The 18,733-nt window shown below is 43.8% G+C and overlaps 2 protein-coding genes across 5 annotated transcripts in view; both read right to left on the reverse strand.

Annotated features, from left to right (window-relative positions):
- The window catches only part of abcd1 (ATP-binding cassette, sub-family D (ALD), member 1), a 37,291-nt gene extending 27,289 nt beyond the window's left edge, over positions 1-10,002 (reverse strand). Inside the window, exon 1 of one of the 2 annotated variants that reach the window (XM_061735719.1) lies at positions 9,811-10,002. The gene's annotated coding sequence lies outside the window, so the exon portion shown is untranslated. Of the gene's footprint in view, positions 1-9,705 lie in introns of both variants that reach the window. The other variant, XM_061735720.1, reaches the window with a different exon arrangement.
- Positions 10,003-14,901: 4,899 nt separating this feature from the next.
- The window catches only part of ccdc120a (coiled-coil domain containing 120a), a 38,635-nt gene continuing 34,803 nt past the window's right edge, over positions 14,902-18,733 (reverse strand). For all 3 annotated transcript variants that reach the window (XM_061735723.1, XM_061735721.1, XM_061735722.1), the window contains one exon: positions 14,902-17,652. In XM_061735723.1, the coding sequence (XP_061591707.1) occupies positions 17,556-17,652 (97 nt within the window). In that variant the 3' untranslated portion in view covers positions 14,902-17,555. The remainder of the gene's footprint in view (positions 17,653-18,733) is intronic.

The following is an 18,733-nucleotide window of genomic DNA, read 5'->3' on the forward strand; positions in this document are numbered from 1 at the left end:
GTTTAGATACAGTCTCAGATTGGTGAACTTTTCTCCATCTGTCCAAGTGAGAAGTTCTGTCTCTCTTAAATCCTCCTTTTCTCTCAGTCGACCTGTGACGACCTGCTGATAATGAACCTGATTAGTTGTCAAACGCTGCTACGGTTGGTTTGGGTTTGTGTGAATTACTTTTCCAGTCTTCAGCTGCTCCTGTTACAACTTTTTACTGATGTGTTGCTGCTTCAGATTTCAATCTGAGACAATAAGTTCGTGAAATGTTAAAATGTCTCAGTTTCAACATCTGACATGTTCTAGTGCAGGGGTCGGCAACCCGCGGCTCCGGAGCCGCATGCGGCTCTTTCATCCTTATACTGCGGCTCCGACTGGCTTGGGAAAATAAATGAATAAAAAAAAAAAACTAAGTATTTAATTGAAGTGTATTTTATTTGTGTTAGTTCTTTAATATTCTATGTGAATTTAGTTCTAAATTGGAAAATTATTGTGATCTTGACATATTAGATACAAATATATTTATTGTTTTTCGTCGCTCAAAATAAACGTCATACTCGTGAAAGCCGGTATTCCCGCCAAAACCCCATTCATTCATCTCGACGTTCAACCCCAGCAAAGCCAATATGGAGAAAAGTAAGAAAAGAAAAATATCCGACGAAAATAGATCATTCAATGATGCTTGGACAGATGCATTTGCATTTACCTCTGATGGGAGTGGCCTACCAGTGTGCTTAATTTGTAGAGAAAAAATGTCCAACAATAAACGGTCAAATGACGCAAGACATTTCAATAACACACACAAAGCCTTTGCGGAAAAATATCCAGAGGGAGAAGAGAGAAAAAAAGCTGTGTCGGAACTGATGCGGAAGGCTGATCTGACCAAAAATCACTTCAAGAAGTGGGTGAAGTCTGCAAATTCCACTACACATGCAAGTTTTGTGGCCATTCAGGAAATAGTCAGGCATGGGAAACCGTTCACAGATGGAGACTATATGAAACAATCATTCATTAAGATTTCAGAACACCTATTCGCGGACTTTAAAAACAAGCCTGAAATTGTGCAGAAAATCAGAGAGATGCCTCTCTCTGCGAAGACTGTCAAAGACAGAACCATAAAAATGGCCGAAAATATAACAAAACAGCAAATTAAAGACATCAATTCAGCTGCAGCGTACTCAATCGCCTGTGATGAGTCCAAAGACAAAAGTGACATTGAACACTATTTGTTCAATGTCACTTTTGTCACTCCCCTGAACATCGATCCATCCCTGCTAAATGTGACTGCATTTGCAGGTGTAAGTCAACCTGATCTGGAGCTGGAGCTGGCTGACATAGCTGACAAAGACATGTGGGTGTCCAAATTCAAACGCTTGACAGAGGATCTTGAAGATGTTGCGATGTTTTTGCTTTTGTTTGCTATGGATAATTTAAGTTCAGCTTTTTAATTTATTTGAAATAGACGTTCAGATATTGTATTATTTTTTAAAGAATGCAAAATGTTCAAAATGTGTTCATTACATAGATACAATTTAATTTTCTCCGTAGCACTTCGTGGATTTCAGAAGCAACACACTTAGGGCCCGATTTACTAAGATCCTAAATAAAGAGTACTAAATTGCGTGTGCACTGAAAAAGTTTGCGCGTGCTGTTGTTGCGTGGTTTGCGGGTGATCAACTAAGATTGCCTGCGCAATTGATAACAGGTGCAAACTGCAGTATTTAAATGAGGTGTTGCGTGTCTTACGTTTGCGCCATGGAGAGTCTGGATGGAATGCACAGTCACACGTCACAAGCGCAAAATGAAATTGAACGAGTTGGAGTTAGAGATATTAGTGGAAGAGGCAATAAACACATTCATGAACTACAGCAAAGAAATTTAAACATTACCAAAAGAAACGCAATATCGGAGAAAACCTGCGATAGAATAAATGCAGTTGGTAACACAAAAAACGGAAAAACGTCTGGTTTTTCATATTTCAATTTTAGGCACAGATCAAAAATACGAAATAGAAAAACGGGCCACAGAACCGAATTTGATTTTAATATTGAATTGGTCGGGTTTGCGTGACCCGGCGGTGCTCGGCATGATCTGAGGAGAAAAAGACATCAGACACAGAGCTGGAGAGCGCTTTGATTCATCTATTTATGAGTTAAGTTTTTATTCAGATGTCCACAGTATATTGCAAATATTATATATTATATAGCAAACACTGACAGTAAATGTGTGACAGACGGGACCATCATCCGAAAGAAGAGAAGAGAAGTGTTCAGAACAGCGCACAGAGGAGAGCGCACACTAAAGGATGATTTATGGTTCCGCGTCACACCAACGCAGAACCGACGGCGTAGGGTACGCGGCGACGCACACCGCACCGCGACCCTACGCGTCGGCTACGCCGTCGATTTAACGCAGAACCATAATTCAGGCGAAGCTGCAGTCTCTGCGCTGATCCTGACACAGCGGGACGGAGCGGATTTGGTCATGATGTTTAACCTGTGTTTTGTGATTAATAAGCACGGGTTTTAATTAAATGTAATTTACGAAGGATGATTTCACGTTCAATAAGATAAGTAATCAATAAAATACAAAGTTTTGGCACAAAGGCTTGGCCTGCTTGTGGGCGAGTGGAGGGGGGCACAATAAGAGAAGGTGGCAAAGATATAAGGCGAAGAACTAAAGAAAAAGTGGCCTTTAATAAAACTTGTGCAACCATTTTTAAAATAGCATGCAGCAGAATAAAGACTCTCTCTCTCTCTGCATATTCTTTGATTTTGGATGTCGCCTCCTTGCCACAATAACGGCAGCAGCAGATTAGCACCTTCCTTTCGAACGTATTAAATACAGACGCAATCCCAATACGCGCAATTACTTTCAGGCTTGGTAAATCTCATTGCGCGTGGTAAATGGAGCAATTTGCATCTTCCCCTCCCAGTATTTAGCGCGTTCTGGCAGGTACGCCCCATATTGCTTATTCATCAGGGCAAAAGTACTAACTGAATTGCGTGTGCAATTTTGCGCATTTCAGAGACGCAGTCGTCTTTGCACGCTGTTAGTAGATCAGCTGGCACTTTGGTTTGCGGGTGCTGTCAAGTTTGCACACCTTTAGTAAATCGGGCCCTTAGTCGTTTATACAAAGTGTAAAGTTAGGAAAAAGCAATATATACAGTGTTATCTTCATTTTAGATAAGATGATAGCCCATCTTCAAAGCACTAATAAGTGTATGGGGTGATACCCGAAGGGAAGTTGTTGTTTAAAATGCGTTCATAAATAAAAAATAAAAAAAAGTATTTGCGGCTCCCAGTGTTTTCTTTTCCGTGAAAACCGGATCAAATGGCTCTTTCGGTGTTAAAGGTTGCCGACCCCTGTTCTAGTGGGAACGCTTCCAAGCAAACTGTACTGATTCAGTCTTCTTATCAGAACAGATCGTTATTTTCCCTGTTGCAGGAACAGTTTAGCAGCGTGTGTTAACAACTGTGTCATGAACTTTAACATCTAACATGGTCAGTGAGGCCTGGAGGCTGAGATGGAGATCCTGGTTACTGTCTGAGCTTGACATGGTTTCTGATCTGGAGCTCAGTCTGCTGGGACTGACGAGGGATGATAATCAGCTCGTCAGTGATGATGATGATCAGTTTATCAGTGATGATCATCAGTTTATCAGATGATGATGATCTGTTTATCAGTGATGATCAATTTATCAGTGATGATGATCAGTTCGCTAGTGATGACGATCATTTTATCAGATGATTATCAGTTTGTCAGTGATGGCCCACATTTTTTTCCTTTGGCTTAATTTTGGTTAAACAAATAAAAACAAGCTGGGAAAAGGTGTCAGTGATGTATTTGTCTGATTCTGAGATTCACTGTGATGGTTTTTATTTTATTTTTCCAAAACAAAAAAAGAAAATCAGACGGGATTAAAAGAGGAGCTCCTAACCTTCAGACATGCTTGCGTACCTAAACTAATTCAGACATTCACTCGGAGGATCAAAGGCTCTGAGGGAAATGTGAACACGTCTTACTGGGGTCCCAGTCAGACCAGCAGACGTCTGGAGGTTGACCCTGGAAGGACACCAGGACCAGAGGACACGTTTCAGGACGGACTGTTCTTCTGCTGTATCGGTTTCTGTTCGTTGTTTGAAACTTTGTAAATGCTGAAAACTGCTGCATGCCTGCAAAACCTTCATCTGTATTTTGTAACTTTGGTGGATGCAGTAGGAAAACTCCTCCACACAGCTGTCACGTGTCTGTCAGTGTGGTTTGAAACTTTGAAACGTGTGAAGGAACGAAGATAAGTCCTGGCGGCGAGCTGCGGGCAAGCCGGGCGCTCCTGACGCTCCTGACCGCCTGTCCAATCACGTGTGAACTGGGATGTATAACTGCTCCTCTGATACCGGACAGAGCGCTCAGGTCTTCGATCTGATTGGTTGGATCACATTTTAAACTTTTTATCTCTGACCTTCAATGTTTCCAAGTTGGAACAATGTTGGAACTGCAAACAGGTTAATCTGACCGTGACTGTAACGATGCTGCTCCCTGCTGGACACAGCTGGAACAGCTGCTGGAGTTTGGTTTTAGCCAACATACATTTCAACCGTTTAAAAACAACTGAATCAGTAATCGAAAAAAAGAGACAAAAATGTTGTACAGGACCAGTCCAAGATGGGACTTCAACTGGACTTTCAAAAGCTCAGGTGGATCTACTCTACCAGAAACTAAAAGCGATTTCTTCAGGTACAGCATGAGTTACAGTTCAGCTGAACCACAGAATGTTCATGAGCAGGTGGACTTTCTTCGATTTTACATTTTACTGAGAATCATAAACAAATAAAAAACAACAAGACAGGAAACACAGGTCCAGCAGGACGGGACAAATAAATGTCCCATGGTCTCCATTCTTGAACAAAACAAACGGGCCTGCTCAACCGCTGGAGGAGGACTGCTCCAGGTGTGCTTCTCCACACCTGTGGAGTTCCTCTAAACCTGGAGCACCCCTCCAGGTGTGGAAGACTGCTCCAGGTGAGCTCCTCTGTACCCGTGGAGGAGTACCCTGGTGCTCTGCACCTGCTCATAGTTTTACCCCCAGACATGATCCTCCGCTGGAGGTCTGCTGTCATTCATATAGTCAGGTACAGGAACCACCTGCTTCTCAGGGGAAGACCTGGGTCAAAACCCTCAGTCAACATGATCAAAGATCAGAACCAGGACTCAACCAGGTCCAAGTCCATGACTAGGACTGGAATCAAATCCAAACACTAGGACCAGGAAACTTAAGCAAAACGACCACTAGGATCAGATCCAGAACTAAAATATATCACAAAGCCTTTCTAGGACCAGGACATGGGACTAAAACCAGAGCCAGGACTAGTTCTGTTGCTGCAGATTAATTCACTGAAAATGCTATGAGATAAGCAGCTAATTTGGTTCCAGAACCAGAACCAGAACCAGGACCAGGTTGTGGACTGGTTCAGATGAACAACAAACTCTAAAACCTCTCAGAAAGCTGTGACTCTGCAAATAAATCCATGAGAGATTCCTCAAGGAAACCAAAAACTACCTTTTTCATGAAGATATTGTCTGGTTTTTGGTTCGGCAGCAGCACGTCTGTAGGTCGGACCCGGAGCGGTGCCGGTCCTCGAGACCTTCACAGAGTAGCACGACCCCGCTCAGCTCTGGCGCTGACGGACCCGCTAGATCCGGGTCCGGGTCCAGGTCCAGCTCCGGGTCTCGCCCCGGTCCGGTCCTTGCCCCACCTGGAGCACCAGCAGAGATATGTCCGGATGCTCTTTGTGGACTACAGTTCTGCATTTAACACAATAATCCCCAGAATGAATGGGATGCCTGGGTCTGGGGCCCTCCGTTGTCGGGCCTGCGCGGGTGTCGCCTTGTTGGGGGGTTCCCTCTCTCCGGGCCCGTCTCCGGTCCCCCCCGCTGCCTCTACGGCGGGGCGCCCCTCTGGTCTTGGAGGGCCACTTTCGTGGGGGACGGGTGCGCCTGCCCGCGTCGGCGGCCGGGGCGGCTCTGTCTCTCCGGGCAGGCTGGCCCCCTGCCGGGTGGGAGTCGTTGGCCTGAAGGGTGAGGGCCTCCTGGCCGCGTGTCCGGCCCGGACCGGGTGGCCGGGGATTGCCTGGGTCGCGGTCCGCCGCCGCGGGATCCCTGGCTGCTTCTTTCCGCGCCGTGGGGGCCCCGCCCGCGGGCCCCCTCGGCCGCCGCCGGGTGGGGGGGGGGCCTCGCAGGCGGTGGGTTGCCTCCCTCCTACTTCTCCCCTCTGTGGGGTTGCCGGTGGCCTGGGTTCCGGGCTCTTCCTTGTCGGCCTCTGGTCTCGCGGGTGGCGGGGTTGCTCCCCCCCCTCCCCCACTATAGATACACTTCAGGTGGAGCTTTGTTTGGTTTATTACACACACACACACACACACACACACACACACACACACACACACACACACACACACACACACACACACACACACACACACACACACACACACACACACACACACACACACACACATACACACATATAGTCATTTAGTCACATGCATACACACACACACACACACACACACACACACACACACACACACACACACACACACACACACACACATGCATGATCATATACATACACACACACACACATAGACATACACACTGGCTTGTTCACCTGCATGCTGGCTCTCTAGTTTTTGGGTTTAGGTAGCGGTAGCGATAGCTTAGCTCAGACTGCGATCAGATCTCAAGATTTAGGTCGATTGCTGTTCGTGTTTTGGATGGCTCCGTGCCGGTTTCGTGCTTTGTTTGTGGTTTTTTGTTGCAGATTTCCAGTGCTTGACGTGTGTCTCCGTGTGTTCCTGCTTCCTGGATTGGCAGTGGATGTCGTCACCCCCCCCCCCCCCCCGCCCCCCCCCCCCCCCCCCTCCCCCCCCCAAAAAAAACAAAAAAAAACACTGGGTTTGTATGTGTATATTTATGTATGTGTACGCATATGTGTGCGTATATATATGTATATATTACATATAGTAATAATGCACATATATACACTTTTGGTTTCTACCGTCATGGTATCAATCAATAATATGTGTGCAGACAAGGTAGAAAAAAAAAAAAAACACAATAATCCCAGACATCCTCATTACAAAACTGACCACCTCACATGTGCCTGGATCAAAAACGTTCTCACCAACCGACCCCAGACTGTCAGACTCGGCCCCCACCTGTCCTGAGCACCGGCTCTCCACAGGGCTGTGTGCTGAGCCCCATCCTGTACAGCTTGTACACCAATGACTGCAGTCCGACCCATAACAACAACCTCATAGTTATGTTCGCTGACGACACTACAGTGGTCACAATCATTTGAAAGGGGGACGAGGAGCCTACAGAGAGGAGGTCCTGAAGTTGACAACCTGGAGCTCAGAAAACAACCTCACTCTGAACACCGGGAAAACCAAGGAGATCATTGTCAACTTCAGGAAACAGAACACCGACCAGCCCCCCTCTACATCAACGGCCAGAGAGTGGAAAGGGTCCACACCTTCCGGTTTCTTGGCCTCCTCATCTCCGACAGCATTTCCTGGTCAGAGAACCTCACCGCCATCACCAAAAAGGCTCAGCAGCGGCTGCACTTCCTGAGAGTCCTCAGGAGATACAAGCTGGACTCCAACCTGCTGCTGACCTTCTACCGCTCATCCATCCAGAGCCTGCTGACGTACTGTATTGCAGTCTGGTACGGCAGCTGCACTGCTGCGGACAGGGAAAGGCTCCAGAGGTGAAAGCAGCGCAGAAGATCATCCCCCCGACGGACATTTACACCTCCCGCTGCCTCAGCAGAGCCACCAGCTCCCACCCCGGCTCTGACCTGTTTGACCTGCTGCCTTCAGGAAGACGCTGCAGAGTCATCAGGTCAAAACCAACAGACTGAAAAACAGCTTTTTCCCCAATGCCATAATCACCCTGAACAGAATGTGAATGTCTTCACACTACTTCACACTACTGTTTTTACCGTGCAATACTTTTTCCCGGCCTATCTGTGCAATATTCCACCACATGTGTAATTATATGTAATTATCTGTAGATAGGATCTCAGGTCTTATTTTGACTATTTAAAAATGCACCTTAACCTTTTTATATTATTTATATTTCTTGTATCTGTTTGCACTGTCTTGCACTGGAAAGGTGATGCTGCTTCGTCACCTGCGATGAATCACTGAGAGGCATCGCAGGTCCTTCCTCCCCGCTGCCATCAGACTCCACAACCAGGCCTGATCACAGTAGTAACGGACAATAACACGTGCAATAATAACAATAACAAGATGTGCAATACCATATGTGCAATATCTGTCTGTCTACCTCTCACACATTTTACCTGCTTTTTTGCACTGTTTTCCTTCTCTCATAATACCTCTACTTCCATTGCAATGTACTGTATATATTGTTTATATCTCGTAATTATATATATTTTCTACTTTTTTTACCCCTCCCCTGCATGTGTGTGTTAAGTGTACTGCTGCTAAACAAGTGAGTTTCCCCATTGAGGGAGAAATAAAGGATTATCTTATTTTATCTTTTAATCTCACTGTACCCATGCATAGTGACAATAAAGTATTCTATTCTTGACCTGTTGAACAGGGTTCCGGTTCTGGTCCCTCCCTGGACTCAGCAGGGTAACAGCTTCCACAGCTTTTACAACACGCCCCACCGGGCCGGGGCTGAGCTGGACCGGACTAGACCAGCGCGGCGGACTCTGTGATGCAAACTGAAGCTAACAGGAACTTTGTTGTTCCTCTGAACCATAGACATATATACGTAGACGCCCCATGGAGCTGCTGCGATACGTCAACGACGCCGCCATATTGGATGAGGCAAGACTGAGCTGTAAACTAATACAAGTGAATGGACTTATTTTCATAAAGTGCCTTTCTACAAAGAAATTTACGTTTTACGTCTCATTTATTCATTCACACACGCACTAATATACTTGGGAAACAGTTAGGCACCAAATATAATATATTTAATTTTCTCAGATGGCAAAAATAAGAACTTTATTGATCCCACATAGGAGTAATTCATGTTGTATCAGCTATAGAGAACAAGGTAGTGCCGAAAAACAATATATATCCCCCCTCACAAAAATAAGAAAAATAGAAGTAACAAAATAACATATTTGAACGATTTTTCAGATTTTTTCAGTTATTTTATTGTCTGAAAAATGGTTAAAAAGTTTTAAAAAATTTAAATATGTTTTGTTGATGAGAAAATATGTTTCTATATTTTTCTTATTTTTGTGAGGGGGGATATATATATTGTTTTTCGGCACTACCTTGTTCTCTAAAGCTGATATTATATGAATTACTCCTATGTGGGATCAATAAAGTTCTTATTTTTGCCATCTGAGAAAATTAAATATATTACATTTGGTGCCTAACTGTTACCCAAGTATATTAGTGCGTGTGTGAATGAATAAATGAGACGTAAAACGTAAATGTCTTTGTAGAAAGGCGCTTCAGTCCATTTACTAGTATTAGTTTACAGCAGTCTTGCCTCATCCAATATGGCGGCGTGGTTGACGTATCGCAGCAGGTCCATGAAGGAGGAGGATACATGTCTATGGTTCCTCTGAACTTGAGAACAAAGTTCCGCTTTAATCCGCCCAGAACAGCCAGCCCCCGGTCCCACTCCGCCAGTCCGAACCGGACCGAGCCGGCCCGAACCCCTACCTCCTCGGCCCGGTCCAGGTCCGGTCCCGCTGACAGCTGCAGGTCGGGCTCGTCCCAACACTGACACGGCCTGGTTCTGCTGGTTCTGGTCTCTGCAGGACTTACAGAATCACTCCTGGATCAGTCCGGTCCGCCTCGGGGGTCCTGCTCACATCACTGTAGTTCCAGCATCTAAAGCGGGCCAGAACCAGCCCACCCCGGGTCCGGGTCCCTGATAATCACCGGTTCGGAGGAACTTTCCTCCAGACTGAGCAGACTTTAAACTTAGTTGCGGAACTCCTTGATGTCGCCGCTACAGTCACGTGGTTCATGTGTACGTCTTTTTGTTTTTTTCTTCCTCTACTCCAGGCAGCCAGTTAAGCCTGATTTATGGTTCCGCGTTAAATCGACGCAGAGTTACGCCGTATAGTACTGCGTATGGTCTGCGTTGGTGTAACGCAGAACCAAAAATCAGCCTATACTGTTGCTATCAGCTGCAGCTCAGCGGGGACCAGGGACCTGCAGACCTTGATCAATCAATAACTTTATTTGTCCCCAATGGCTGAATGTCTGAGGTGGCTATGTGAAGGACAGCTGAGAGGTGGTCATCAGTGATAGAGGATCTGTGTTTGGATTTGTTGAACTTCTTCACTGAGAATGTCTGTTCACATATGTAAGTAGATCCGAAAGAGTACTAGAATCCTCTGAGCTTGTCTCTTCAGGTGTGTGTCAGTGTGTCAGACTGCAGGTGAATGAGTTCCATCTGAACATCACTTGGTGCATTATCCACGCTGCACTTGAAAGGAGAAGAAACAATGTGCATTTCACTCTCAAGAGTTTCAAAATCTTGAAATCGCCTTGAAAACTCTCCATGCAGTGCTTCTAACATGCACTTGTGGAGGTGATCAGTTGACCGTGTGGCTTCCTTTAGTGTTGGCAAGTGGGTCAGAATGTTGTCCTTCACTTGGCTTGAGATAAGCTTGTTGGCCAGCTAAAAATCCACCATCATCTCCAACTTCTCAATACTTCAGCCAGCTTGTTGAAGGGAGCCTGGCAGATGACTGCTAACCTGCCCCTGACTACTCTGTTTGCCCAGTCTGGTTCGGACTGTATTTGTAATCATGAATTAAAGCATCTGCACAGAAATGCTGTGGAAGTGTTTTGTTTATTCATTCATTACATGACATATAAACACCAATTGATTTTCCAACAATTAACGCATCTTTTGTGTGAATTTATATCTCTTTTAATGCCTGTGTTGTTGACAAAACACAATCTTTTCCTTGTCAGATTGGGTCGCCCTCTGTAGATAAGTCAGGTAAGGTTCAACACAGTTCTCCCACTAGGGGAGTTTTTTACCTGCCATTGTTTATGTTATGTTTATGTAATAATAGCTCCGGGGTCATGTTCTGGAACTCTGGAAAGCGCCTATAGAGACAACTTCTGTTGTAATAGACGCTATATAAATAAAATTGAATTGAAAGTAAAAAGACAACTGAACAGCACAGCAATCTGCTGACATCGGAGGTCATCTCGTCTGAAAGTCGCCTCAGCAATATCATAAATGGCTTGGTAAATGGCTTACACTTATATAGCGCTTTCCAGCTGTACTCCTACAGCCCCAAAGCGCTTTACACTGCAAATATTCACCCACACACGCAGACGCACACATTTACACACCAGTTGTTGGTGGAGCTGCCATACACAACGGTGCTGGCCTGACAACCGGGAGCAACCGGGGGATTCAGTGTCTTTCCCAAGGACACTTTGGTGGACACAGGAGGAACTAGGGTTTGAACCACTGACCTTCAGATCCATGGGCAAACACTCTACCAACTGAGCCACCTTCCCCTATCAAGCCCAAGAAAGTAAATTAGTGTATTTTCCCAAAAGGGACTGGGTCTTCATGTCTGCATCATACAGCGGATGAGAAGAATGGACCCCCCCAGCCAACGAACGGGGCAGCTTCAAATTCAAATTTCTGTGCCCTGAAGTTTGGAACAACAAATTCTGATATGACTTTGTTAGCCCAGCAGGATGTGATCGTGCCTGGTGCAGGACAGACGGACGGACAGACAGATAACTGTTTAAGGTATTTGCTCACTTACGTGTTATGTTTCTCTTTTTTGTCACAAATGTTTCACATCTTAAGATACTCAGATAACTTGAGTAAATATAAAATGCAGGTTAAATTATTTCATAATTAAGAGTAAAAATTTCTCTGAAGCTACCGGGCCTCATTCAGAAAAGTACCAGACGTGCCGCCCTGAAGGCTCTGAGCTCTGGATCTGCAGTGATTCTAAGGTACTGGTTCTGGGGATGTTTTAGTTCGATCTGGATCTTAGAAACACAAACCCACCAGAAGAACATGAAGCAGGATTCAAGTCCAACTTTATTTACGGGGGAAAAAAAGCACTGAATTTAAAATATTATTTAACCGAATAAACTGTTTTTAGATGAACAGTTGGACAGTTAATTCAGCTGTCAGAGTGCAATTAAATCTTTCACTTTAATGAGCTTGAAGGAAATATTTTCTACACAAACCAGCTTTGTAGAAAGTTGGAATACTGAACAGAGTGTAAATAATAAGAATGAAAAAAACTCGGACGGACAAAACATCAGTAATTGAAACTGACAATTACAATCATTAGAGATTTTTTTTCTGAACCCATTTTTGCATTGAGGACAATGGTAGACTGCAATTCTAGTTTTTAATAACATGTCGGACGGCTCTAGACCCAATTTTAGTAGTCTCTTTATAATATTATCACCCTCAGCAACATGTGTTGTCTGTTTTTTTTTTTCCATTTAAGATCGTGATAAAATCGAAATTGTGATTTTATTAAAAAAATTGCGATATGATATTGTTGCCATATCGGCCACCCCTAGGTTTTGTTGAAGCTGGTTTTCAAGGTGACATTTGGACAGGATCAAATCTGGTTGCCATTGGCTGGGGGCATTTTGGTAGAGTTGTTCCGCAACATTCTGGGAGTGCAGAGAACAATCTGAGGGGAAGGGCTCAGACTGCAGAGAGGGCGGTTTTTGTGAACAGCCGTGGATTTGATAGCAGAAATGAAGTTCTGAAGATGAAATAACATTTCTACACGCAAGCAGGGAGTTTGAGTTTGAATCTGGAAGCAAGAACACAGACTAATGGTGTCAAATCAAAGCTCTTGAGTAAAGACAGTAATATACCGCCATACAGACCCTGGTGGTCGGTACAGGAACTGCAGTGTCTTCATGTCCAGGTTCATGTCAGACACTGAATGCAGCTCACACCAACACGTCATGTTTTGGTTTTGGACTCAGTGGGACGGTTTCTGTTGACTCAGAGATGAGCTCTGAGTCCAGGTGTTAGATGAAGGAAACACAGCAGACCTGCAGGAGGCAGTGAGGACAAACCTTTATTTAAAAAGCGCTGACTCGCAGTCGCAGGTTCTATTTACACAACCGGAAAACTACAAATCAGTGATAGAAAACATTCTGACTGTTACTGTGAACCTGAACGCACCAAACACAAACCATCCCCACAGCCGGACTGCAGCTGGTCCCGGACCTGAAGCAGAACCTCTACAAGAGAATAAGTCGGTACCAGTACTAGAGCAGAGATGGGGCCTGAGCTTGTTTCGGGTAAAAGTATTTTCAACTGAGCTGGATGCAGTTCACAACACCGACTGTAACACTGATCGAGTCCTGAACACAGTTTGGTCTGAAGGAAACTCCAGACCCGGACTGCAGTGGTTATACGGGCCTGTTAGCAAGTCTGGGACCACTACACAACTACAGCTGGTACTCCAGTCCAGTACAAGTACTACAGCACACATGGAACTGTGTGCAGGGAATCTTAAAATCCATCAATTACTGAACAGTTTGGTTGGAAACAGAGCGGTTCTGAACCTGCAGTAGTTCTAGTTCTGTTAACAGGCCCAGAACTACAACAGTAACTACAAATACTGTGCTGGGAGATAATACTGGCACTGCCGTTTTATGTACTGGTACTGATGTAACACATACAGCTACTGTGGTATTACTGTAGTAATACTACACAACAGAGTAGCACTGCAATGTTAAAGGGCAGTATTGTAGTACTACAAAGTTGTACTTTTATAGTACACCGTGGTACTGTTGAGTGGTAATGCAGTATTGTACTATAGTATTACAAAATGGTACAGTAATATTACATGGTTGTTCTGTAGAAGCACAAAATAACACTGTAGTGTTAGTGACCCAGTACTGTTATATAGTATTTCCATAGTAGTACAGAGAACTACTAAAGAAGTATGCACAGGTATTGTAATACTAGCACTGTAACAGTAGTACTACCATCCAACTATAACACTACTGCTATGGTAGAACATACAGGTACTGCTGTAGTATTGTAGTAGTACATCGCAGTAAAACTATAATACCAGTGGGCTTGAACTGAATCTGCAGTACCATAGTAGTATGAAGTAATACTGCAGTAGTACCTATAGTAGTTGTGTTACTGTGGCAGTATTATATAACTTTTAGTAGTAGTGGTATGGCAGTACTTCCATTAAAGTGTTATAGTAGTAGTAGTATAGTAATGGCATTACTATACCTGGAATAAACACTAAAGTAGTTGTAGTAGTACTGTAATAGTACTAATATTACTACATTTATACTAGAATTATTGCAAAACCACATCATCAGCAGAGCCACGGCTCACGGTACCGGGTACTGAACCCGTGAGTGTAGTATGGAAGTAGCACAAATACTTAGAGTGCACCAGTAGTACTGAACTGACTGCACTACAGTATATATGGTCGTGGTATTACAGTAACAATATAGCCAGGGGCGAAAATCCCAGGGGGGACAGGGGGGACAAGTCCCCCCCATTAGTAAAGCTGTCCCCTCCTAGAATAATTTGAAACAGAATTAATAATTTTGGAACAATGCAGTAGTATTTAGTAGTGATGCACCAAAATGAATATTTGTGGCCGAAACCGAAATCGAAAATAATAATAAACAGTAAAATCTCATTACACTTAAAACAAGACTCATCACTGGAAAAAAACAACAATTTTCACCTGTTTCAAGTAAATTTTCACTTGAAATAAGTAGAAAAATCTGCCAGTGGAACAAGATTTATCTTCTCATTACAAGCAAAAAAATCTTGTTCCATTGGCAGATTTTTCTACTTATTTCAAGTGAAAATCTACTTGAAACAGGTGAAAATTGTTGTTTTTTTCCAGTGATGAGTCTTGTTTTAAGTGTAATGAGATTTTTTTTACTAAAATGAGACATTTTAACTAGAAATAAGACAAATATTCTTGTTAAGATTTTGGGTTTTTGCAGTGTATTATGTCAGATGTGCTGTATTATTGCCACCTTCCACCTAATACCATTGTTTTGTATTACTCTAAGAAAGGTCTTCTGCCTGTTTGCGAGATAGAGATGGAAATGTCAAAATGCTGTATTAAAGGAAGGCTAAAACTTTTATTCCTTGTCCCCCCCTGGATTTATTCTCTAAAATTTTACTGTTTATTGTCCCCCCCAACTATGAAACAGGATTTTCGCCCCTGAATATAGCAGTAATAGTAAAGTAGCAGTTTGATAAAAGCAGTACTATGGAAGTACTATACTGGTATTGTCATAGTAGTTGTAGTATTATCATAGTAGTAGTAGTAGCAGTAGTAGTAGTGGTACTGATCAGTAGTATTTCCATGCTCAGGTGTGTTAGTTCTGAAGAGGTACATGCTGGGGTCTGAAGATGTGGCGGGGCTTGTTCTGAAACAGGGTTATTGCACAGCGATCAGTCGATCAATGACTCCGACCAAACTCTCGTTCAGGTGACATACAGACACTCGTTATTGATCAGCCAATCATCCTCGACCACTGCATCTTCAGAGGAAACCGGTCAGACAGGTTTCCGTGGCAGAGACGCAACACGATCGGCTGAAAGAATCACACAGAGACCCAACAACTAAGGGACAGTGAGAGCCCCTCATCAATAACACTAACACTGGAAATGTGAAAATATTCTCGTTTCATTCATAAAATTGTTTAAAAAAAACAGTCCTCTGAAGTTCAGTAAAAAAAACAGACCAATTCAGTTGATTGATTATCACAAAACAATCAATAAACACTGGATTATCACCACCTGATTGTCGTTTTAACGTTTGTTTCTCTTCCTGAAGCAGTTTAAACCTGGTTCTTATTGCCTCAGACTTAACCTGGATATGCATCCAGGTCTGAACCTGGACCTTGATTTGGACGAAAATCTCAATTTAGATCTGGATCTATCCTTGGATGCAGTTTAGTCCAGGTCTCACAGAAGCAGGTCTTGCTGCAGGCCCAGGTCTCAGTGTGGACGACCCTCCCTGGACAGTCCTGCATCCTCTGTACCTGGACAGCATTGTTCCATAACCAGTTTCCCTGTGTTTCCAGGTATCCTGGAGGCACGGGTCTCCCTGCAGGTCCAGGTCTCCCTCTGGGTCCAGTTCTTGCTGGTTCCAGGATGGATCTCTTGTGTTGGAACTTAGTGCATGCTCATCGAGTCCAAACTGAGATTACCTGATGCTTCCTGTCAGACTCACCTGAGGGATAAGTGTCCACCTGATATGATCATGATTTGGCTGCATTAAGCTGGTGATGTAGCTGGTGATGTCAGCGAGCGGAGCTCTTCAAGTGACTATCTGTTCTTAGAGGAGTCCTCCTCATATTCCTTGGGGTGATGAAGAGTCTGATTGTCTGAGCAGTCTGATTACTGGATGAAGATGACGCCACAAACAGGGCTGAAGACAAGGATGTCTGGATACTAACCAGAAACTGTTGGTTCACAAACATTTGTTCAGTTCGGGGGGTTTCATGAGTTCTTATCAGGAACTATAGCAAAAACTGGAATCTTTGAGGCAGCAGGTCTGAAGTCCTTCAAGTCTCAGTGCTACAGGTCCAACGGTCTCACTGATTCTGTTTACACCTGGTACTAACATCTGTTTAGACCTGGGGTTCAAATCAAGGTTTTGACCTGGCATTCACATCTGTTCTGAGTGAAAGTTAAAAAACAGGTGTTTTTTGATGTTACACTGTTAAAAGAATGTGGTCTGTCGGATCCACCAGTGTCCCAAACCTCCTCCCAGTGTAGTCTGAGGGACTGGATCTCAGTGTGTCTTCAAATGTGTCTTGGGTGTGTTTACACCTGTGCTTAAGGCTTGTGATGCTTGTGATCAGATTGCTCAGGATGGATGTTAGTACCAGGTATAAAAAGGGTCAAGGAGTTCTGATCTTAGACCAGGTCACACTGAAACAAACCCCTGAATCTCTGGAAGGCATCACTTTCAGTGCTGCAGGTTCTTTACCATAAAACGTAAAGTCTATTTCAAACAGTCTTGTTTTTGTTCCTTAAAAAAAAACATACAGGCAGTGTTTTAGCTCCATGTTTTGATTGGCTGACTGTAGAGCAGGCCATGGCAGCGTCACACAATCTGGTGTTTCTTGTTTCACTGTCTGAGAGAATTTCCGAGAGAACGGACCATCTTTCAAGCTGAGGTGACCTTTAAAATCCAGATGTAGGTTCATATACGTGGAGATTAAGGTGCATAAAACTTTCACGGAAGGGTTTGTGATGCTGGTTATCCATGATTGGCCAGGTAATGTTTTTCTGCAGCATCGCAGCCAACATCCTTCAGATAGGTGGTTGTTTGGTGGTCTGATATTCGTCTGCTGTTCTTATGGCTGACAGCAGCTAAGTCCAGTTCAGTAAAACCAACATCCATGAAGCACACACAGGAGCCTTCATCAGGACCAGAAGCTGCATCCACCAGTCACAGGTGTGCAGAAGTCACCTAGACACCATCCTAACCCAGGAAGCCCGTCTGGGATCAGTCCAGTGTTGGGATCAGTCAGAGTCAGACCAGAGTCCCAGGAGGTGGCTGGTCCATTGGCAGGTCTCTGAGAGGGTCTTCGTGCTTCTGAGAGTCGTGGTAGAGAGAGCCGTCTGCAGCCCTGAAACACAAAGAAAGGCAGGGGCTTAAACTTCAAGACATTTCCAAACAGACCAAAGCTGCAGGAGACTAGAAAGTCACCAGTAAATAACCAGTAGGTCACCAGCAGATAATCAGCAGGTCACCAGCAAGAGACCAGCGGGTCACGAACAGGACAACAGAAATTTATCTTTCTTTTTTTCAGAGGTGATGAAGCAGTGACAGATATATTTGGTAGGCGGTAGGCTTTGCAAAATGGATGGAAATAGCTGCAGTGAATACTTTCTTCCAGAAGAGGCAAGAACATAAGGTGACCCTAACCCTAACCCATGAGAGTGGAGCTAGGAGACCTCAGGGGGAAACATCTAGAGTACAGGACTTTCTCAGAAAATTAGAATATTGTGATTTTCTGTAATGCAATTACAAAAACAAAAATGTCATACATTCTGGATTCATTACAAATCAACTGAAATATTGCAAGCGTTTTATTATTTTAATATTGCTGATCATGGTTTAAGAAACAGTTTAAGAAAACTCAAATATCCTATCTCAAAAAATTTGAATATTCTGGGAATCTTAATCTTAAGCTGTAAACCATAATCAGCAATATTAAAATAATAAAAGGCTTGCAATATTTCAGTTGATTTGTAATGAATCCAGAATGTATGACATTTTTGTTTTTTTTTAAATTGCATTACAGAAAATAAAGAACTTTATCACAATATTCTAATTTTCTGAGACAGTCCTGTAGATGATGTAACCAGAGGGCGGTGGTGACGTGTGCTGCAGGTGTGACAGGAGGTCACTGGTTGATAACCAGGAACGCTGGAACACTTTGCAGCAGTTAGCATCATTCTTTATTATTTTACACCAGAAAGTGATCAAGCCACGACTTACACGTGAAAACTATAAAATAAGAACAAATGTTGTGTTGTCCTGGTGAGTTCAGGTCTTAATATTTACAGGAAACCATCTGCAGGGGTGCCCGCTTCCAGCTCTGGATTTAACTTTCACCAAGTTTCTGACTAGACCACGTCACCGTTACCACCTAGTTCAAGTGTATCTGCACCTGTCAGCTGTGGAAGGCCGTGGAGAAGGGCATT

The sequence above is a fragment of the Cololabis saira genome, chromosome 12 (genome assembly GCF_033807715.1).
Source record: "Cololabis saira isolate AMF1-May2022 chromosome 12, fColSai1.1, whole genome shotgun sequence".
In the NCBI taxonomy this organism is placed as follows: Eukaryota; Metazoa; Chordata; class Actinopteri; order Beloniformes; family Belonidae; genus Cololabis; species Cololabis saira.